Below are 22,818 nucleotides of genomic sequence, written 5' to 3' on the forward strand. Positions count from 1 at the left end.
AAAGGCATTTGTTAACCGTTGTACGTGTTGTAAGGCAAAGGGTGATTGGTCAGAGAGCTCACGGAATTAGTCGGTAGTAAACACAACCAGACTCCAGGGACCGTGGATTGGTCAGTTTTTCTGGGGGCCAAGGAAATTCCTCCGGGTTCCGCGCGCCGGCTGGCTGCACTCCTACCCCGGCCCCGCCCTCCCCGTTGCTGATTGGTTGTAACCCAACCGGGGGAGGAGGAAAAGGGCAGAGTAGGCGCTCTTGCATTACATCACTTCCGTTTATCCTTGGGCGCCGCCGCGGTGTTCTCAGAGTGCCGCTGCGAACTGGCTGAAGGAGCTAGGGGACTAGAGGCGGGGTGGGAGGGGGGCGGGCGGAAGGGGGAGGAAGTCCCATAACGGAGACGCAGGTCTGGACGTTCCCACCTCCTCTGACACTGCCGAGTCCGATCGGAGAGGGGTCACCGCCTCCTTCAGCGAGGAGGAGGGGGGCGGAGCCCGGCTCAGGTGAGGAGACCCCGTCAGCGAGTGTCGTGATGGCGGGCGCGCTCACGTGGGGAAGGTTGCGCGCCAGGGGCGCGCCAAGGCGTCGGGGAGCGCGCAGACGTGTACTGGTGCCCCCAGCCTACCCTGACTGTCTTCCTGAGGGGGCATTGTTACCGTCGGAGCGAAGGGGCCAGGCAGGTTCTTCTGCGCAGGCGTCCCCGGTGTCCCGACGCCAGGCTGTCTGCGGGCTGGGGCGGGAGCTGGTACCCCTGCGGATCTCTGGCTGGCTATGTAGGTTCCCGAATGGGGTGGGAAAGGCCTCAGGCCCAACGGCCTGGTGGTATGAAGAGAGGATCTGCTGCCTTGCGGGATGGGGTCGGACGGCTCCCTTGCCCCCATCCTGGGTCTTCTTGAGCGACGAGGTTTGATTTCACCAGAGCAAGGCTATAGGCAAACTGCCATCGGGAGCCGGCGGCCGACCCTGGAGGGGTGGAGCCAGTGTTTTGGAATGCCCCAACTTGTTAAGAGAGGACTGAAGTGTTTAAGAGGCATTTATTGAATGCCCACTACTCCCAGGCTTCGTGCGAGGAGCTGTGGGGGATGCGGTGGTTAGACACTGCCGTCCCATGTTCTCCTGTTTGGAGGACAGATTTGTATGTAAATAATAAAAGACAGTGAATTAAGGGGAGTTGAAGGTTAGTTTTTTCCTTTAAAAATGGCCATTTTTTATTAAGTCAGTCAGCATTCTGGCATAGTGAAGGGCACTATGGAAACTAATTTTCTGAACAGAAGACAAATCCTAAATGATTTGGAGGAAAAAATTTTAGGTGAAAGCACAGTAAAGTCTTGATTCCTAAGTAGTAGTCTCTGACTGTAGTTAACTTGAATTAATAGAAGAAACTCTTCACCTTCAAAAATTGAAGCAAAAATAATCCAAAGCATGTTCTCTTATTTTTCACTTGTATTAAGTAGAAGACGTTACGGGCTTTTCTTTAGAAGTTGAAGAGAATGCTGTGCCTTAGTCATTATTGGTAATTTGTTGTCCTAGTATGGGCTGTTGTGCCTTAGATGTAAAAGGCTGAGTAGAACTTGCTTTTCATTTGCCTAAACTCTTGTGATATCTGTGGTGACGGTGGTTGGCAGTAAGCTAATAGTTCAGAGGGAAAAGACCAGATGGGGAGAAGAGAAGAATTTTAGAGAAAAGCCCCAAAGCCAAAGGAAACCGTTCACTGTTCCTTTTAACCCTTCTGGAAATCCATCAAATTTGGGAAGATTGACCTGGCCACCACAGCCAGCTTGGTGACCTTACAGGTAAGACTGCCTGGGTGGGGACCTGTTCTGGGCCCTTGGGTTTTGCTGAATAAGCAGACTCTTTTTTTGAAGAGTCCTGAAGTCAACCTGTTTACTAGAGATTTGCAGCTTTTCCCTAAAAGTTGTGTCAAAACTTTTAGTTAGCTGAAAATGCTGGATTTTTGTTAATTGATATGTCTGTAGCAAAATTCTGAAAATGGTAAGATTTGGAGGAAAGGCATCTTACAAGCTTAAGAGTGAATGCTCTCAAAAGAGACTCACAAGACTGTCCCCAAAGTGGAAGTAATAAAAAATCACTAGGATATCAAATAGTAGTTAAAGAACTCAGCATGAACTGTATCAAATTGGAGACTTAAAAAAATCTTGTCTTCAGTGAATTTGACAAAACCTGGTGTAGTGCTGGCAGAGAATTTTGAATCTGGCTCACATTCGTTTTAGAAATGCAAAAAAGAACCCAAGGTATTGATTCTATGTTAGCTTTCAACTTTTTTTTAATGTGAATTAATTTTAAATACTTTCCCCCTGTCAGTTTTAAGCATGTGATTTTTCTTTTACTGTATGTAATATTTCTCAAATATGGATGTTGTCTAGTAGAGCCAGTTTTGTTAGCGTAGCAGGTGGGATGGAATGTAGCACTACACTATGCCTTTTGTCTAAGTGTGAAGTGAACTTCTCATCTCCTAAAAGACTAGCTGTTTCTGAGTGAACTATTGCTCTTTACATATGTTTTCATCATTTTCACCACTGAATAGTGGCTTTTAATTTCAAGATCCAGTTTTGGAGGTGCCTTTCATTTTATTAGTTATACATATATTTCCTAAAAGCTTTGATTTATCTTGATATCCCAAACAGATTAGGAACTGTGTTGGACTACTTATTATAATAGATATTCTTACTCTCCAAGAGTATTTTATTGGTGATGTTGGATTTTTCTTAACCACTTTGCCAACAGGGGTGATGGTGCCACCCACCACCCTCCGCGCACTCGGACCACTTGTGTTACAGCTTGTACCCGCATTTAGTGGTTCCCAAACCCTTGTCCCTTGTTCAAGAAGAATGAGGTTACTCTGACAATTCGAAGGGTGAGGAGGGCAGAGAAGAATTTTATTGAGTGCCTCAGAGAAGAGGACATTCAGGGGTGGTCCCCTACCCCTGCAGTCGGGTGGCTTCTTTCCCAGTGTGGCTGGTTCTGGGGCTTCTTAGGGACTCAGCATGGGGAGTGTGTGCTGATTGGTTTCTGAGTATGCGAAAAGGTTAAAGGGAAGGCTGGGTGTGGTGGCTCACGCCTGTAATTGCTGCAGTTGGGGAGGCTGGGGTGGGCAGATTGCCTGAGGTCAGGAGTTTGAGACCAATCTGGCCAACATGGTGAAACCCTGTCTCTACTAAAAATACAAAAATTAGCCCGACATGGTGAAGTGCGCCTGTAATCCCAGCTACTCGGGAGGCTGAGGCAGAAGAATCGACTGAGCCTGGGAGGCAGAGGTTGCATTGAACTGAGAGCCTGCCACTGCACTCCAGTCTTGCAGACAGAGTGAGACTGTCTCTCAAAAAAAAAAAAACAAGGTTAAAGCAAAGACACCACTCAAAGGTGGGCACGACAGTGTAGAAAACCAATTAGGAAAGGGGTAGGTATATGTAAAATAGGTGAAAGTTGGGGATCAATCAGAAGAGAGCACATCAAACGGGAAGACAGGTTCTCAATCTGGTCCATGGATTTGACTTGTAGCTTGGCTTTCAGGCTTTAAACTGTCTTTGGCTTGGAGGTAGGATTTCACTGGGGATGTGCCCCTATCTGCCTAGGCATTTGTCTGTCTCCTGCCTCTATCATTAGTAGTCATTGGCTACTAATGTAGTCGGTTTTCTTTCTTCCTTGAAGACAGGATACTATAACTAAACGTTATGCCATAGCTCAATTGGCAGTTTTTTTCCTAGTGTTACATGAAATAATGCGTTGTATAATCACAGACATCTTAGATTTAATAAAATTTGGTAAAATTAATAGACTTTTAGCCCAGGTGGCACACACCTGTAGTCCCAACTACTTGAGAGCCTGAGGCAGGAGGATCACTTGAGTTCAAACCAGCCCAGGCAACATAGTAAAATCCTGGCTCCCTGCCCCCCGTAAAGAGTCTTTTGTACCCAACTAATTAATTATAATTGTAACCAGTGAATTTTCCTATTTTCCTAATTTGCTTTCCTGCTCTGGAAAATGTTTGTCACTGAAAAGAAGCCTATCGAGAGTGATATTTTTCGTTATATAAATGGAAATTAACAAATAAAATGTTCATTTTACAGATTTTAAAGGATGATTAAGTGATAGGTCTACTTTTTGGAAATTATACTTGGTAATCTGTTACTTTGTATGATTACAGGTTTACAAATGCCTTTATTCTTAATTTACTTTTTTTTTTGAGACAGGGTCTCACTCTGTCTCCCAGGCTTGAGTGCAGTGGTGCTATCTGATCTCAGCTCCATGCAACCTCCGCCTCCTGGGTTCAAATGATTTTTGTGTCTCAGCCCCCCTGAGTAGCTGGGACTATAGCTCGTGGCACCATGCCCCACTAATTTTTGTATTTTTTGATAGAGACAGGGTTTCGCCGTGTTGGCCAGGCTGGTCTTGAACTCCTGACCTCAAGTGATCCACCTGCCTCGGCCTCCCAAAGTGCGTGATTACAGGCATGAGAGTCGCTGCACCTGGCTGATTGCCAATTTTTTAAGTTTAAAATGCTTAAGGTGAGTTGCTCCCTTTTTTTCTATGCATGATATTGTTGACATGGTATGATTTTTCAGTACATCTTAATTAGTCAATTATAATTTAAAATCCACTCAACTGTCTTCCTCTAAAAGTGCAAGGCTTTCACCTTTATAGTCCTTATGTTTTAGTCTTTTTTGCAAAGAGAATTTGAGGAAGGAAGACCAGGAAAAGAAAATCCAGTGTTTGGCCATTCGGTTGTGGGAGGAGCCCAGAAATGCTACAAAAATCTAAACACGTTTAAGTTACTTACATTGTACTTATTTTGAATAGATGATCAAAAGCAATTCTGCAGGTCAAGTATAGGTCACTTGCTGAGCATTATTGATTTGATAAATGATTGAGAAGTGAAGGCATATACTGCTTTGAAAGTAAACTAGGTGTAAGAAATGGATTAAGTCCATTTTCATCTTCTCTGTTGGAAAGGCACCATAATAATAGTGTCTCCAATGCTTTGTCATAGTTTTCATCTTGATAAAAGTTTAGTTTTATTTTTTCTTTCTACTTTGTTCTGTTTTGCTTTTGAGATAGGGTCTTGCTCTGTCACTCAGGCTGGAGTGCAGTGGGATGGTCATAACTCACTGCAGCCCCAGTCTCTTGGACTCAAGCAACCCTCTCACACCCAGCCTCCCAAGTAGCTGGAATGCACCACCACGCCCAGCTAATTTTTGTAGTTTTTGTAGAGGTGGGGGGTCTCCCTATGTTTCCCAGGCTGGTCTTAGACTTTTGGACTCAAACATTTCTCCCACCTTGGCCTCCCAGCATGTTGAGATTAGAAGTGAGCCACCATGCCCTGCACCCAGCTAATTAAAAAATAATTTTGTAGAGAAGAGGTTTCACTATGTTGACCAAGCAGGTCTCAAATACCTGGCCTCAAGTGAGCCTCCCGCCTCAGCCTCCCAAAGTACTGGGATTACAGGTGTGAGCCCCTGCATCTGGCCTATTTTTTTGCAGAGGGAGTGTTCGCTTTTGTTGTCTAAGCTGGAGTGCAATGGTGCTCCAGGCCATTGCAGTTATGCAATGCAGTTATGGAGTGCAGTGGCGCATCCAGTACAGGCAGCTAAAAGAAGCCACTAATGGTTGGTTTTTATGGACTTTTAGATGCGTTTGTGAAACTTCTGTGATATTTAAAGTGTTAACTGGCTAACGCACTTTGGGCGGCTGAGGCAGGCAGATCACAAAGTCAGGAGTTCAAGACTAGCCTGACCAACATGGTGAAACCCTGTCTCTACTAAAAATACAAAAAAAAAAAAAAAAAAGAAAAAAGAAGAAAAATCCGGGCATGGGTGTGTGCGTCTGTAGTCCCAGCTACTCGGGAGGCTGAGGCAGGAGAATCACTTGAACCCGGGAGTCAGAGGTTGCAGTGAGCCGAGATCATGCCACTGCACTCCAGCCTGGTGACAGCAAGACTCTGTCTTAAAAAAAAAAAAAATTCTAGCAGGATGAGGCAGTTAAATTTGCCATAAATTATTTTGAAGTTTCAATGTAGTGCTTTCAGACTCTATCATGTAAGTGACTTCCTGTGGCATGTCAGTCTCTAAGGCAGCACTCTGCTAGTGGGTCACTTCATTGGTCTGTTCTTGTGTTGCTATAAAGAAATACTGGGTAGCTTATAAAGAAAAGAGGCTTAATGGCTCACAGTTCTACAGGCTGTACAAGCATGGTGCCAGTACCTGCTTGGCTTTTGGGGAGGCCTCAGGAAACTTTTACTCATGGCAGAAGGTAAAGTGGGAGCAGGCGTGTAACAAAGAAGTGTGGCACCTTCCCACCCTCTCACTGCAGCTTGCTTCAAAGCACTGAGACAGTGAAAGAGATCTAACCTAACCAACTCCATCTTGGTTCTAACTCCAAACTGTCCTTGTTCATTCCTGGGCATAGGCTGAACTAACTTTGGGAGGAACTTAGGTTATAGTTTATAGTTTTTGAAAACAAAGACAATAACAGTCCTTTCCCAAAACAAACCTCCTCCTTGCCTGGGGACTAGACTGCCTTTGTAGGACTAACAGTAGCCACAAGATTAGAAATTATGGCTCATGCCTGTAATCCCAACACTTTGGGAGGCCAAGATGGGTGGATCACCTGAGGTCAGGAGTTCGAGACCAGCCTGACCAACATGGTGAAACCCTGTCTCTACTAAAAATACAAAAAATTAGCCAGTCTTGGTGGTGTATGCCTATAGTCCCTGCTACTCAGGAGGCTGAGGCAGGAGAATCGCTTGAACCCGGGAGGCGGAGGTTGCAGTGAGCCAAGATCATGCCATTGCACTCCAGCCTGGGCAACAAGAGTGAAACTCCATCTCAAAATAAAAAAAAAAGAAAAGAAATTAATGGTTTAGGAGTCACGCAGCTGGAGGCTACCAGATTCTGACCCTCCCTAAACTGCTCCTAAGATCAATACTTGAGATATCTTGCAGACCCCTGCATTTGATGAATCAGCTGGCACCACCCAGATCAATAAACTGGTTCATCTAATCTTGTGGCCCCCACCCAGGAACTGACTCAGCAGAAGAAGACTCCTTTTGATTTCATCTCTGACCTGACCAGTCAGCACTCCCAGCTCACTGGCTTCCCCCCAACCCACCAAGTTGTCCTTAAAAAACGCTGATCCCCAAATGCTCAGGGAGACTGATTTGAGTAATAAATAAAACTCTGGTCTCTTGCACGGCCAGCTTTGCGTGAATTACTCTTTCTCTATTGCAGTTCTCCTGTCTTGATAAATCGCCTCTGTATAGGCAGGGGGCAAGGTGAACCCATTGGGCAGTTACAGTGGGAGAAGATAAAGCTTGTCCTGCCTCCTCCTAATCTTCCAGACTGAGGTCTCTCGACATTGTGGTCTATGGTCTGTGATGTTAGCATGTGGCATTGGCAATGAGAGGATTTGAGTAAAAGAAGGGGAGAAGAAAAACTCTTCCTGCCACCTCTTCAGAGCACTTGCTCTCATTTTCATTCCCTTCACTGTCATTTTATACACATCTTTTCACCCACACCTCCAGCCCTTGACCCTGACCCTGCCTTTTAGCTCCATCCCTTTACTCCCTCCAGTTCCCTAGTCCTTATTCCTAGCCCTTGTTCATGCTCACAACTACATTCTTTTTATTTTTTTATTTTTAATTTTAATGGAGATGGGAACTTGCTATATTGGACAGGGCATTCTCGAACTCCTGGCCTCAGTCCTCCCACCTTGGCCTCCCAAAGTGCTGGCATTACAGGCATGAGCCACCGTGCCCGGCCTCAGCTACATTTGTTCCCTCCCCTGAGTGTCCTCTCATCGGTCACTGAGCCCATGTCTTATTGGGGGTTGTTCTCATTACAGCAAAGTGAGATTTCGTACCTGGACGTGGGTTCATACAGCTTCTTCTTCAGTTATTGAACTAGTTGGGTAATGTTGGTCCTAGAAATGAGTAGCCAGTCACTGCTTGGGAGTCATACGTAAGAGATAATATGTATAAAGTACCTATAGAACCTGACTTTTAGTAGATATTCAACCCTCTCATCTTCCCCCTGCATCACCCAGCTAATAGAAACATAGTAGTAAGTGATGGTGCAGTGTTAATTAACAAGGCACTGGTGCTTTGGCAGTTTGCCACCACAGTAACAGGTTAAAAGGATACTCTGGCCGGGTGCAGTGGCTCAAGCCTGTAATCCCAGCACTTTGGGAGGCCGAGGCGGGAGGATCACGAGGTCGAGACCATCCTGGCTAACACAGTGAAACCCCATCTCTACTAAAATTACAAAAAATTAGCCGGGCGAGGTGGAGGGCGCCTGTAGTCCCAGCTACTCGGGAGGCTGAGGCAGGAGAATGGTGTGAGCCTGGGAGGCGGAGCTTGCGGTGAGCCAAGATCACGCCACTGCACTCCAGCCTGGACGACAGAGCGAGAGACTGTCTCAAAAAAAAAAAAAAATAAATAAATAAATAAAAGGATACTCTGGGAGTGATCCCGGGAGGCTACGTTATTGCTAGGGAAAGGCTGGGCACTTTATTCCACAAATTTGAGTAACTCAACGTATGTGTAAGTTGAAGGCTGCCTTTGCACTAAAGTTTTATTTATCTTATATATATGTGTGTATATATACACATATATATACACACACACACATATATATTATTATTTTTTTTTTTAGATAGGGTCTCACTCTGTTGCCCAAAGTGGAGTGCAGTGGCGTGATCTCAGGTCATAAGCCTCTGCCTCCTGGGTTCAAGCGATTCTCCTGCCTCTGCCACCCAGAGTAGCTGGGATTACAGGTGTACGCCACCACACTCAGCTAATTTTTGTATTTTTTAGTAGAGATGAGGTTTTGCCATGTTGCCTGCCCAGGCTGGTCTGGAACTCCTGAATTCAAGTGATCCACCCACCTTGGCCTCCCACAGTGCTGGGATTACAAGCACAAGCCATTGCACTGGGCCTATCCTGTATTTTTGAAGAATGAGATTCTGCATACATGAGTTTCTTCATAAACGTAAAACTACTTAAGTGGTAGTCAGACTTTCGCCCTTAGAATTCCATTACACATTTAAAAATTATTGATGACTCCAAAGAGCTTTTTTGCAAGTTATAGTTTTCAATATTTAACATACTAGAAATTAAAGTTGAGAAAAAAATTAAGTACTGCATTTGTTAAAAATAATAAACTATATGTGAACATAAAACATTTTTACAAAAAAGCAGTTCTAAAAAAGTAGTGAAGAGAGTGACTTTTCTTTAAGCTTTATTTTTTCTAATAGTTTTAGATTTACAGAAAATTGCAAAGATAGTAGAATTTCCATATACCTACACCTTGTTTCACCATTAACATCTTAACATTAGTATGGTATGTTATAATTAATGAACCATTATTATTATAACATTACATAATAACTTTATTAACTAAGGTTTATTCTTTATTCAGATTTTGTTAGTTTTAATGTTCTTTTTCTATTCCAAGATCCCATCCAGGATAGTGTAACCACCCAGTAGGTTCACCTTGCCCACTGCCTAGACAGAGCCGATTTATCAAGATGGGAACTGCAGTAGAGAAAGAGTAATTCACATAAAACTGGCTGTGTGGGAGGACCGGAGTTTTATTATTTGTCAAATTAGCCTCCCCCAAAACTCAGGGATCAGAGTTTTTTGTTTGAGATTTTTTTTTTTTTAGACTTTTTTTTTTCTTTTTTTTGAGACGGGTTCTTGCTCTGTCACCTGGACTAGAGTATAGTGGTGCAATCTCGGCTCACTGCAACCTCTGCCTCCCGGGTTCAAGTGGTTCTCCTGCCTCAGCCTCCCGAGTGGCTGGGATTACAGGCGGCTGGCTAATTTTTGTATTTTTGGTAGAAACGGAATTTCACCATCTTGGCCAGGCTGGTCTCAAACTCCTGACCTTGTGATCCATCCACCTCAGCCTCCCAAAGTGCTAGGATTACAGGCATGAGGCATCGCGCCCAGCCGGGGATCAGAGTTTTTAAAGGTAATTTGGTGGGTAGGGGGCTAGTGAGTCAGGAGTGCTGGTTGGTTGGCTTGGGGATGAATTCATAGTGTGTCCAAAATTTATTCCTTTCGGTGGGTTCTTGGTCTTGCTGACTTCAAGAATGAAGCCATGGACCTTTGCGGTGAGTGTTACAGTTCTTAAAGATGATGTGTCCGGAGTTTGTTCCTTCAAATGTGTCTGGAGTTTCTTCCTTCTGATGGATTGGTGGTCTCGCTGACTTCAGGAGTGAAGCTGGAGACCTTCACTGTGAGTGTTACAGCTCTTAAAGGTGGCACATCCAGAGTTGTTTGTCCCTCCTGGTGGGTTCATGGTCTTGCTGACTTCAGGAATGAAGCTGCAGACCCTCGTGGTGAGTGTTACAGCTCATACAGGTAGTGCGGACCCAAAGAGTGAGTGGCAGCAAGATTTATTGTGAAGAGTGAAAGACCAAAGCTTCCACAGTGTGGAAGGGGACCCGAGCAGGTTGCTGCTGCTGACTCAGGTGGCTAGCTTTTGTTCCCTTATTTGGCCCCACCCACATCCTGCTGATTGGTCCATTTTACAGAGTGCTGATTGGTGCATTTACAGTCCTTTAGCTAGACACAGTGTGCTGATTGGTGTGTTTACAATCCTTTAGCTAGACACAGAGTGCTGATTGGTGCGTTTACAATCCTCGAGCTAGACAGAAAAGTTCTCTAAGTCCCTACCCGACCTGGAAGCCCAGCTGGCTTCACCTCTCAATAGGGAGTCAAAGCTGTTCTCTTATGCTGAGTCAGTTCCTGAGTCAGTTCCTGGGTGGGGGCCGCAGAACTGGTTGGCAGGTCCAGGTGGGGCTATGCTGTTGTTAGAAATGCAAAAATCTGAAAAGACATCTTAAAAGGTCAATCTTAGGTTCACAGTAGTGGTGTTATCTTCAAGAGTAATTGGGGAATTGCAACTCCTTTTTTTTTTTTTTTTTTAATTGAGACAGAGTCTTGCTCTGTCACCAGGCTGGCAGTGGCATGATCTCAACTCACTGCAACCTCCACCTCCTGGGTTCAAGCGATTCTCATGCCTGAGCCTCCCAAATAGCTGGGATTACAGGCGCACGCCACCATGCCCAGCTAACTTTTTTTTTTGTATTTTAGTAGAGATGGGGTTTCACCATGTTGGCCAGGATGGTCTCGATCTCCTGACCTCGTAATCCAACCGCCTTGGCCTCCCAAAGTGCTGGGATTACAGGCGTGAGCCACCGCGCCCAGCCTGGGGAAATTGCAACTCTTATGACCTCTGAAATAATAGCTGTTAATATTGTTATAAATAAAGTTTCGGTGCCACAAAAGAAATAGCACTCGAACATAAAATTTTCTTAATTCTCAGCAAGGCAAGTTACTTCAGTAGAAGGGTGCACCCTTACAGTTGGAGCAGTGGTGAGCACACATTTGGACAAGGGAGGGGAAGGGTTCTTATCCCTGACGCACATGGCCTCCTGCTGCTGTGTCATTCCCCTGTTGGCTAGGGTTAGACCGCACAGGCTAAACTAATTCCAATTGGCCGATTTAAAGAGAGTGTTGGGGGTGAGTGGTTTGGCCGGGAAAATGGTCATGACAGAGGAAGTCATCAGAATGAGTCAGGGTGGAGCAGGTAATCAAAATGAGTTGGGTGGAGTAGGTAATTGGGATGAGGGTGGAACAGGTAAAAGGAATGAGTCAGGGTGGAGTAGGTACGAAAAAGGTTGCTTTACGAGGAAGTTTAAAAGTAGAAGGCAAATAATTGAACATACTGACATACTGATACTTTGAAAAGAAATTTAGAATTTATATCTAACAATTCCTCCTTTTGCATTTCCTTACAGTTCTTTTTAAATTTTTTAACGTGTCTTGGCTTAGTTGTTTTGCTTGATTTTTCCAAAAGAAGATGCTTCTCTGGATAAGGTGGAAGATAGCTAAGGGAGGTTTTACTAAGTGCCATTTTTATGAGCCTCTGCACCAACCCGCGGATGCATGGTATGACGCAGCACACAACCAGAATAAGTACACCCATTACAACTGTGAAGGAAGTATGAATTGAGACTATTATTCCTTTTTATTTACTGAACCACTTTTCTGGCCATCCTGTAAAGGGGTCATTTACCCCTGAGTTGTTGGCTAACTCATTGGACAGAGCAGTCAGACCTTGTAATGCCTTTGTTGTACTTCCATCAGGGGCGGTGTTATTTGGGATGAAGGTATAATATTGAGTTTTTATCATAATGCAAATTTCTCCTCTTTCTGCTAATATCGTGTCTAATGCTATCCTATTTTCTCAGGTCATCTGGCTAGTAGCCCCTAATTGCTCAGCTATTCCTTTAACAGCATCTCTAGTGTAGTTAATAAATCGCTATTGGTTGTAGTAGGTGTAGTTTATTCAGTCTTCATTTTTATTAATTGTCACCTACCAAAATACTGACTCAAATCCTGCAGCTGTTTGATTTCAGACATTAAATTGATCTGATATTCCCTGTGGAACTCTGATTGTGTCTAAATAGACATGAGAGTCAAAAGACCCATAAGGGGCTTCTCTCGCTTTACGATCTTATTTTTCCTTCCTCTGGTTGATGAAATGCCGGGGTGAAAGGGATAGCCAATTGGACTAAAGCACAAGTGCCACTCCAGTTATTTGGCAGAGTGTCCAGTAAAGGTCCACCACAATACCACCGAACATCTGCTTGGGGATGAACAAGGCCTGACTGATTGATAAGTTCTTGAAAACTCTTAAGCTCACTGGATCCCTTCGGGTCTCCAAGGAATGCCAAGTTTCCTCCCTGTTGTGAGAGACGCAAGTGAACTTAGTGTTGGGAGGTGGAAGCTGGAGGGCCCTTGGAGGCAGACTGGCAGGGTGTCAAACTTCGGAATATAGCAGAGAGAGAGCTTGGCACAACTTACTACTCCAGGCTGTAGAATCCTGGAAAAGAGCTACTATGCAGCCCACACCTGGTTGACTGGAGGACCACTTTAGTGGAAAGGGGACAATCTGGGTCTCTGGCCTGCTGTGCACACAGCATAACAATTGCTTTTGTTCAGCGTGCAGACAGTATATTTGATGTGTTCCAACCAGTATTATGCATCTTGGTATCCTGTCTTAATTGCAAAGGTTTAAGTCTAACTTCTACGATGCTCTAGTAAAATGAATGTATGGTTTTAGGAAATTACAAAAACCGGTTGGGGCAGTCCATCTTTGCTCTTTAGTGGTCCACAGAATGTTGGACCAACTATGGCATAAAAGCTCAGCATTGCAGGGCAAGACTCCTGGTTGACACTGGGGTCTTTATCAAAATCTCTCTGGATTAAATGGTCCCAATTTACTAAGGCCCAGTCTAAGGAGAGTCAGGAGGAACAGAAGTACTTTTCTGAAGTAGAGAGCTGTCGACTTGGTAAGTCCCCACAGGGTATATAACAAGGCAAGCATCAAATGCAATAGTTTGAAGCGAAATTGACTTGGTTATAACTAGATGGTCAGCCGTAGAGCGAGGAAAGAAGGAAGAGTAATAGAATAGATGAAAGACAGTTTAATTTTTCTTAGCCTTAGTTTGGAAGGGTTTTCCCCTGGAACCGTGGCCCACCACTCTGGTGGGGGTGGGGGGTGGCGCTTTCCTGACTTGGGTGTGATGAGTCCATCCCATTTCCGCTGTTCGAATAGCAGTCTTGGTGGTTAGCAGCACAAAGTAGGGTCCTTCCCAGGCTAGTTCCAGTTTTCCTTCTTTCCACCCTTTGATGAGAACGTGATCCTCAGGCTGGTGCTGGTTTACCAGAAGTTCTAGGGGTGATACCTGTGCAAAAAGACTTTTAGTTTTGAGGGAAAGGAAAGTTGAAGATAAACCAAGTATATAATTTCTAAGAAACTGATCTTTTGTTTTAAATGTGGGGACGTCAGCAGTGGACTTTATAGTCCTTGGTGCCTTCTTACTGATAAATTTCCTTTAGCACCTATTTTTATTAGTTTTTAGACCAAAGAAAGCCAAACACCATTTTATATTTGACAGTGCTTTCTATATGACTTTGATACCAAATAAGCTAAATTTCACCTTTATATTAGTGTGTTATTAATGTTAAACTCAATTTTAATAAAATCTTGTAGACATATTTATCCAATTTTAACATCTGACCACGAGGTAAGATTTTTATAGACTCTTTTTAACCTTTTATAATTTTTATTAAAGAGCAGGTTAGTGCTTTAAGAAAAATCCGTTGTGCTTTTATTTTAATGCCCGGTTCACAGAAAAACTGGATGATACCCTTTTAACTTTAGCCAGTATGTTTACACACACAATTTCCTTTACGATTAACATTTTAAAACTTACCTAAACCTTCAAAACAAAAAAATTTTTTTAACCTTTTAGTATAGGTAAAAATTTACATTCTTATGCCTTCTTATAATCCCTTTAACAAAAGTATATTTTACTTTCCTTATACACCTTGCACATAAACTGTTTCTTCAATAGTTTTACATTCAGGAGGCCTAATTACTTTTAAATTATACAACATTTCTTGCTTAAATTCCCTTTTATAACATTTTTTTTCCCACGCCTTTCATAGACAATTCTTCAACATGCCTCAGCTTTCTGACTTGTTGCAAACATCCCTTTAAACAACCAGTTAATTTATTTTAGGACAAGAATTTACCATATAACATTCTTTTTACATAAATTCTCCCCCCATGCTTTTTTTCCCCAAAGATGTTAACCATTCTTTTCCAAAGTGAACTTCCTTCATGTCTGTGGACTAGACTGCCTAAGACCACAAGATTAGAAGTTAGGATAATACATGTTACACTGTTAACTTTTAGCAAACTTTACTTTTGTTGAAAACCGTGTAAGTTTGGGATTTCAACTATCCTTTACTATTAATAAGACCTTGTTTCGACCTAATTAACTTAGAATTGGTATAGATGGTTCCTTCCTGGTTCTGTAAGCAACTTTAAGGCTTGGCTCAGTGCAAACAGTTCACATGTTTGAGCAGACCAATTATTAAGCAATTTTCCTAACTCTGCTTCTGCAAGAGTTTCCCTGTCAATTGCTGAATACCCATTGTGTCTTTTTCCCTCAGTCACCTGGGAGGAACCATCTAGCCTCCTGTCCTGAAGGGAGATCCTCCTAGGTCTGGTCAGACCTTCATATGGTAATTAATTAAGATTTAGATCCCCTGTTAGGAAACCTGCTGGGTTAAGGGAATTATCAATGGTTATTGTTAAATCATCTTTTTCTAACAGCTTTTTCTAATAGCCCCATAATTTAAGATTTTTGAGTTAGTAAGCTACCCTTTTCCTTTTTTTTGGGGGGGGGCTTAAGATAGTTGTGAACTGGTGAGGTGTGTTCACAGTGAGATTTCCTCTAAAAGCTATTTTTCTACTTTCTTCTAGCAAAGCAGTTGCCGCTACAGATTAAATGCATTTGGGCCATCTGAGGGTTACTGGGTTAAGGATTTTTTGATAGGAAGGCTACCGGTTGTCAGTGGCCTCAGTGCTTTCAGGCTACGCCCTTGTTTACACTGACAACAAGGTGGTATTGAAGTGTTACAGGGTCACCAAGAAAACCTTCAATTATCAATTACAGGTTTTAAATTTACCCTGGCTTTTAAAGGAATAGGGTACACTGTTTTTTCTTTTTTCTTTTTTTTTGAGATGGAGTCTCGCTCTGTCGCCCAGGCTGGAGTGCAGTGGCCAGATCTCAGCTCACTGTAAGCTCCGCCTCCTGGGTTCACGCCATTCTCCTGCCTCAGCCTCCGGAGTAGCTGGGACTACAGGCGCCCACCACCTCGCCCGGCTAGTTTTTTGTATTTTTTAGTAGAGACGAAGTTTCACCGTGTTAGCCAGGATGGTCTCGATCTCCTGACCTCGTGATCCGCCCGTCTCGGCCTCCCAAAGTGCTGGGATTACAGGCTTGAGCCACCGCGCCCGGCCCACTGTTTTCTCTTTACCACTCTCTCTCTCTTTTTCTTTTTCTCTTTGACTTTCTGTCTCTCTCTTTTTCTCTCTTTGACTCCCTTTTTGTCTCTCTGTCTCTCCCTCTCTGTCTCTCTCTCTCTCTCTCTCTCTGTCTCTCTGTCTCTCTCTCTCTTTCCCCTCCCTCTCTCTCTTTCCTCTCTGCTGTTCTTTCCCTGCCTCTGCCAGCTGCTTATGCTGCTGTTCACCTCTCTCCTTCCCCTTCCCCTAGAGGGACCGGCAGGAGTGGAGCTACTCTTTCTTCCCCTGAGAAGAAAGGAAAGGGGAGTTCTGAATATTTTTCTTACTACCAGAGGTTTTTGTGAGGTTCAACCCCCGCCATGGGGATTTCTCACCTCTTTGTGAGGTTCAACCCCCCTTCATGGGGATTTCTCACCTCTCTGAGGTTCAACCACCCACTGTGGGGATTTCTCACAGTTTTTTTTGTTTGTTTGTTTTTTGTTTTTTGATGGAGTCTCACGCTCTGTCCCCCAGGCTGGAGTGCAGTCGTGCAATCTCAGCTCACTGCAAGCTTCATCTCCCGGGTTCATACCATTCTCCTGCGTCAGCCTCCTGAGTAGCTGGGACTACAGGCGCCCACTACCATGTCCAGCTAATTTTTTGTATTTTTAGTAGAGATGGAGTTTCACCCTGTTAGCCAGGATGGCCTTGATCTTCTGACCTCATGATCTGCCTGCTTTGGCCTCCCAACGTGCTGGGATTACAGGTGTGAGCCACTGCACCCGGCCAAATTCTCACCTCTTTTTGAGGTTTCCCCCTCCCCGCCATGGGGATTTCTCACCTCTTTTTGAGGTTCAACACGCCCTCATGGGGATTCCTCACCTCTTTCTGAGGTTCAACCCCTGCCTCATCGGGATTTCTCACCTCTTTCTGAGGTTAACCCTTCCCGCCCCCAATGGGGATTTCTCACCTCTTTATAACTTCCAAGACCGACTAAGGAATACTTCACCACCCCCCGCGGCTTTCTTTCCCTAGTCCCGACTAAGGAATGCTTTACCGCCTCTGTGGTTTCTCTTTACTTGGTATGTCCTAACCGAGGAATGCTTTACCATCCGTGGCTTTTTCCTTAGTCCTGACCACCAAGGAAATACTGCACTGGCTCCTGTGGTTTCTCCCTACTTGGTCTGTCCACAGAGTGTTTGCCACAGTATGTGAGGATCCTTTACACTAGGTTGCTGGCCAGTTTTTTTTTTTTCCGTGTTGCTGAGAGCTCGGGTTATTCTTTGCACTGGGTGGGTCTTGATTTCTCACCCCTGAGGCTGCCACAAAGGGGCGGGGTGCACCTCCTCACGTGAGAGAACCAGAGACCGCCCCCAGAGGGGAATGTAATCACGGGCGAGCCCCCAAATTGTTATAAATAAAGTTTCGGTGCTGCAAAATAAATAGCACTCAAATATAAAATTTTCTTTTTAATTCTCAGCAAGGCAAGTTACTTCAGTAGAAGGGTACACCCTTACAGATGGAGCAATGGTGAGCGCACACTTGGACAAGGGAGGGGAAGGGTTCTTATCCCTGACGCAGGTGGACCCTGCTGCTGTGTGGTTCCCCTATTGGCTAGGGTTAGACCGCACAGGCTAAATTAATTCCAATTGGCTAGTTTAAAGAGAGTGTTTTGTTTGGTGGGAAAAATGGTTAAGACAGAGCAGATAATCAGAAAGAGTCAGGGTGGAGCAGGTAATTGAAAAAGGTTGCTTTACGAGGAAGTTAAGTTTAAAAGTAGAAGGCAAAGAATTGAACATACCGAAATACTGATTCTTTGAAAAGAAATTTAGAACTTATATCTAATAATATGTAGAATTCCAGCTGCTCTCATCCTAACTTGGTGGCTGGTGGCCTTTCATTTGTTTTACTAGAAGAGCCTAGCTTTGGGGAAGGACTGTTACTTAAACTGTAAACTAAATTCCATCCCAAGGCTAGTTCAGCCTACACCCAGGAATGGACAGTAGTTTGGGGGTTAGAAGCAAGATGGAGTTGGTTACGTTTGATATCTTTTACTATCATAATTTCTTTAGTTATAATTTTACAAAGGTGATTTCAATAACATCACATTTAGTCATCATGTCTCCTTAGGTTACTCTTGGCTGTGAAAGTTGCGTATACTGTAAACCAAAAAGTATTTGAGACAAGTTTCAATCAATTTAGAAAGTTTATTTTGCCAAGGTTAAGGATGTACCTGTGACACAGCCTCAGGAGGTCCTGATGACATGTGCCTAAGGTGGTTGGGGTACAGCTTGCTTTTATACATTTTAGGGAGACATAATACACCTCTGTATGTATACATGTACGATTTACATTGGTTCAATATGAAAGGGCGGGACAACTCAAAGGTAGGGGGTGTTCCAAGTCATAGGTAGAGTTAAACATGTCCTGACTGGCAGTTGGTTGAAACAGTTGTTATCTGTAGAAAAAAATGTCTGGGCTATGCTGAGGGGTTGCAGAGATCTAAGTTTTATCATGCACATGAAGCCTCCTAGTAGCAGGCTTTAGAGAGCATAGACTGTAAATTTTTTTTTTTTTTTTTTTAATCAGACTTAAGGTCTGTGTTGATGTTACTGCTGGAAGGTTATAATGAGGCATGCCCAGCCCCTACTTCCCATCATGGCCTGAACCAGCCTTTTTTCTTTTTCTTTTTTTTTTTTGAGACGGAGTCTCTGTTGCCCAGGCTGGAGTGCAGTGGCGTGATCTTGGCTCACTGCAAGCTCCACCTCCCGGGTTCACACCATTCTCCTGCCTCAGCCTCCCAAGTAGCTGGAACTACAGGTGCCCACCACCACACCTGGCTAATTTTTTGTATTTTTAGTAGAGATGGGGTTTCACCATGTTAGCCAGGATGGTCTCGATCTCCTGACCTCGTGATCTGCCTGCCTTGGTCTCCCAAAGTGCTGGGATTACAGGCGTGAGCCACTGCACCTGGCCTCAACCAATCTTTCAGGTTAAATTTTAGGATGCCCTGGCTGAGGAGGGAGTCCGTTCACATGGTTGCAGGGGTCCTTTCAACTTTATTTTTGGTTTACCATGCTTTCCTTGTTTTCTGTAACTTGAAATAGAGTACCAGTCAGGTATTGTACATAGGGAAAAACTCTCTTTAAACCATGATTTTCCCCTGTTCTTACACCACAACAATCATTAGCACAGAAGAAGACTTCTGTGGCCTAATGTGGGGTTTTTTCCCCCACACAAGGGGCCTGGACACCAACTTGGTATCCTCCAGTTCATTTCCAAATATAGGAAACAGGAAACTTACCTTGACCTCTTCACGGGCCTTGTGACCTGGGTGCCTCACTTACTCGGCCCACAACTCTCAACTCCTCATGGGAAGGGGAGCATGCAGGTGAGTGGGTGCCGGAGCCAGAGCAAGTGCTTTTGGACGCCGTCAGGAGCAAAACTTCATGCGGCCCTGCGACAGTGTCTAGGTGGCTACACACAACCCCTGAGGCCCCAGAGGGTGTGTGTTACAGTGTGTTCTTTTAGCTTTGCCATCCACAGATGGCTTAAGTGTTAACACCTCAGTGTAGGGTCAGTGTGACAGCCTTTTGCACCCATGGCCAAGTCCTTGTCCTGCATCCACGAGGAATGAGGTCGCACAAACAAATTGAAGGGTGGTGAATGGGGAAGATTTTATTGTCAATGAAAGTGGTTCTCATCAGGAAGGGGAGCTGGAAGATGGCTGGAATGGGAAAGTGATCTTCCCCTGGAGTCTAGCTGTTCTGCCACCAAGCTGTCCCTCTAAAGTGAAGCTATTTCTCTCCAACGTCCAGCTGCTGCTTCTCTCCTTCTCTGCCCTCTGCCAGTTGGGTCAGGGATTTTTATGAGTATAGGATGGGGTTGGGGTGGGCCATTGGTGATTTTGGAAAATAAAACATTTGAGGGCGAAAACAGGAATGCATGTTCTCACTTTGGGCTATAAAGGGCTATGGTTCTAGGCTTGATGATGGGGCTTCACCAGGGACCTGGCCCTTTTCTGCCTAGAATTTCCCTGCCTCCTGTCCCTGTCACTATCTACCCAGAGATAGTGTCAGATCCACAAGTTGAAGGCCCAGTTCCCCAAGACTGCCCTTCCCTTCTCAACACCAATGGCAAGTCCAGGCCTCTGGAACTTCTGACCAACCAGCTTTAAGTTGGGTTCAATTAATTTACTGGAGCGACTTACAAAACTCAGGGAAACAGCTGGGCGCAGTGGCTCACACTTGTAATCCCAGCACTTTAGGAGGCTGAAGTGAGCGGATCATGAGGTCAGGAGTTCAAGACCAGCTTGGCCAACGTAGTGAAACTCTCTCTACTAAAAATACAATAATTAGCCAGGCATGGTGGTGTGTGCCTGTAGTCCCAGCTACTTGGGAGGCTGAGACAGGAGAATTGCTTGAACCTGGGAGGCGGATGTTGTGGTGGGTTGAGATCATGCTCCTGCACTCCAGTCTGGGCAACAGAGCCACACTGCTTCTCAAACAAAACAAAACACTCAGGGAAACACGTTTACCAGTTTGTTATAAAGGATATTGCAAAGGATATAGATTAAAAGACGTGTAGGGTGAGGTCTGGGTAAAGAGGCTTAGAGCTTCCATGCCCTCCCTGGGGCACCACCCTCCAGAAACTTCCATATGTTCAGCTCTCCAGAAGCTCATTGAACCCTGTCCTCTTGGATTTTTATGAAGCTTCACGCTTCAGCATGCCTTCCCCCAGGGTATATGGTGGGACCCTCTAATGGGAGGGCCTTGAGATCCACAATCAGAAAGGTGGGGGAACATGAGAATGAAAAGAAGGCAGGAGAATGTCAGAGGCTTGGCCCTGAGGTATAGCACACCCAATATTACAACAAAGGACTGTAACAAGGGCTGTGGGAGTTACAAGTCAGGAACTGTGGAGGAAAACCAATATATATCATAACACCACAGCTATTTTGTAGAATGTCCCACAACTGAGATTTGTCTGATGTTTTTCTCATGATTACACTGGGGTTATGGGTTTTTTGGGGGAAGAACACGGGGGTAAGGTGCCATTCTCAATCACATCAACATGTGATGCATACTACCATGCATGCTATCCACATGACATATCACCCTTGATGTTGCCTTTGGTCACCTGGCTGAGATAGTGTTTTTAGATTTCTCTATTCCAAAGTTAACTCTTCTTCCTTTCCTTACTGTACTCTGGAAGGAAGTCACTGTGCACCGCCCACACTTAAGGAATGAGGAATTATGCTCCACCTCCTTAAGGGCAGGGTATCAACATAAATTATTTAGAATTCTTATGTATGGCAGATATGACTCCTTTGTCTATTTACTTAGTCACTTATGTCAGTATTTTTAAATACTGATTTATTTATTTATTTGCTCACATTGTTCCAGCTTTGGCCATTGGAAGTCTTTCTCCTGTTGGAGCCTGCATCCCTTTCTCATACTCCCATTTTCATGTGTTTTTTTTTTTTTTTTTTTGAGACGGAGTCTCGCTGTGTCGCCCAGGCTGGAGTGCAGTGGTGCAATCTCGGCTCACTGCAAGCTCCGCCTCCCGGGTTCCTCCCGGGTTCCCGCCATTCTCCCACCTCAGCCTCCGAGTAGCTGGGACTACAGGCGCCCGCCACCGCGCCCGGCTAGTTTTTTGTATTTTTAGTAGAGACGGGGTTTCACCGTGTTAGCCAGGAGGGTCTCGATCTCCTGACCTCGTGATCCGCCCGCCTGGGCCTCCCAAAGTGCTGGGATTACAGGCTTGAGCCACCGCGCCCGGCCTGTTATTTTGTTGTTTTTAAGCACTTACTTTCTTGTGCCACAAGATACTCCAGGCTTATTTTGTAAATTTGGTGTCCTACTCCTAGAATCAGCCATTTCTTCAAGGAGCCCTGGCTCTTTTTATTGAAAAATAATATTTAAAACCAAGGTCTGCACACTAGGAATGCTCAGAGTGGCATTATTATACTTTTTTTTTGTTTGTTTTTAAGCGATAGGGTCAGGCATGGTGGTTCACGCCTGTAATCTCAGCACTTTTGGAGGCCTAGGCAGGCAGATCACCTGAGGTCAGGAGTTCGAGACCAGCCTGGCGAACATGGTGAAACCCTGCCTCTATTAAAAATAGAAAAATTAGGCCAGGTGTAGTGGCTCATGCTTATAATCCCAGCACTTTGGGAGACCAAGGCAGGCAGATCATCTGAAGTCAGGAGTTCGAGACCAGCCCAGCCCACTTGGCAAAACCCCATCTCTACTGAAAATACAAAAATTAGCCGGGCATGATGGCATGCGCCTATAATCCCAACTACTCGGGAGGCTGAGGCAGGAGAATCACTTGAACCCGGGAGGTGGAGGTTGCAGTGAGCTGAGACCATACCATTACACTCCATCCTGGGCAAAAAGAGCAAAACTCTTATCTCAGATAAATAAATAAATTTTAAAAATTAGCTGGGCATGGTGGCACACATCTGTAATCCCAGCTACTTGGGAGGCTGAGGCAGGAGAATTACCTGAACCTGGGAGGCAGAGGTTGCAGTGAGCTGAGATCGTGCCACCACACTCCAGCCTGGGTGACAGAGTGAGACTCTGTCTCAAAAAAAAAAAAAAAAAGACAGGGTCTCACTCTCTCGCCAAGGCTGGAGTACAGTGGCATGATCATGGCTAGCTGCAGCCTCAAACTCCCAGGCTCAATCTATCACCCCCCTCTGCTTCTTGAGTAGCTGGAACTACAAGTGTGCACCACCACACCCAGCTAAGCTAATACTTGGTTTTTGTATGTATAGGTGTATGTATGTTTGTATGAGACAGGCTCTGACTGTTACCCAGGCTGGAGTATAGTGGTTCAGTCATAGCTCACAGCAGCCTTAAACTCCTGGGCTCAAGTGGTCCTCCCTGGCCTGAGCCTCCTGAGTAGCCAAGACTATGGGCACTCACCACCACGCCC

At 44.8% G+C, this 22,818-nt stretch overlaps 2 protein-coding genes across 3 annotated transcripts in view; one reads left to right on the forward strand and one right to left on the reverse strand.

Moving 5' to 3' along the window:
- Positions 1–254: 254 nt before the first annotated feature.
- Positions 255–22,818, forward strand: part of ZBTB5 (zinc finger and BTB domain containing 5) — a 46,195-nt gene continuing 23,631 nt past the window's right edge. Inside the window, exon 1 of one of the 2 annotated variants that reach the window (XM_033238067.1) lies at positions 255–495. The gene's annotated coding sequence lies outside the window, so the exon portion shown is untranslated. Of the gene's footprint in view, positions 496–515; positions 1,786–22,818 lie in introns of those variants that run through there. The other variant, XM_033238068.1, reaches the window with a different exon arrangement.
- The window catches only part of GRHPR (glyoxylate and hydroxypyruvate reductase), a 48,785-nt gene continuing 39,661 nt past the window's right edge, over positions 13,695–22,818 (reverse strand). The window contains exon 9 of the mRNA XM_033238071.1: positions 13,695–13,765. Coding sequence (XP_033093962.1) covers positions 13,725–13,765 — 41 coding nt within the window. The 3' untranslated portion in view covers positions 13,695–13,724. The remainder of the gene's footprint in view (positions 13,766–22,818) is intronic.

The sequence above is a fragment of the Trachypithecus francoisi genome, unplaced genomic scaffold (genome assembly GCF_009764315.1).
Source record: "Trachypithecus francoisi isolate TF-2019V2 unplaced genomic scaffold, Tfra_2.0 Lachesis_group16, whole genome shotgun sequence".
Classification (NCBI taxonomy): Eukaryota; Metazoa; Chordata; class Mammalia; order Primates; family Cercopithecidae; genus Trachypithecus; species Trachypithecus francoisi.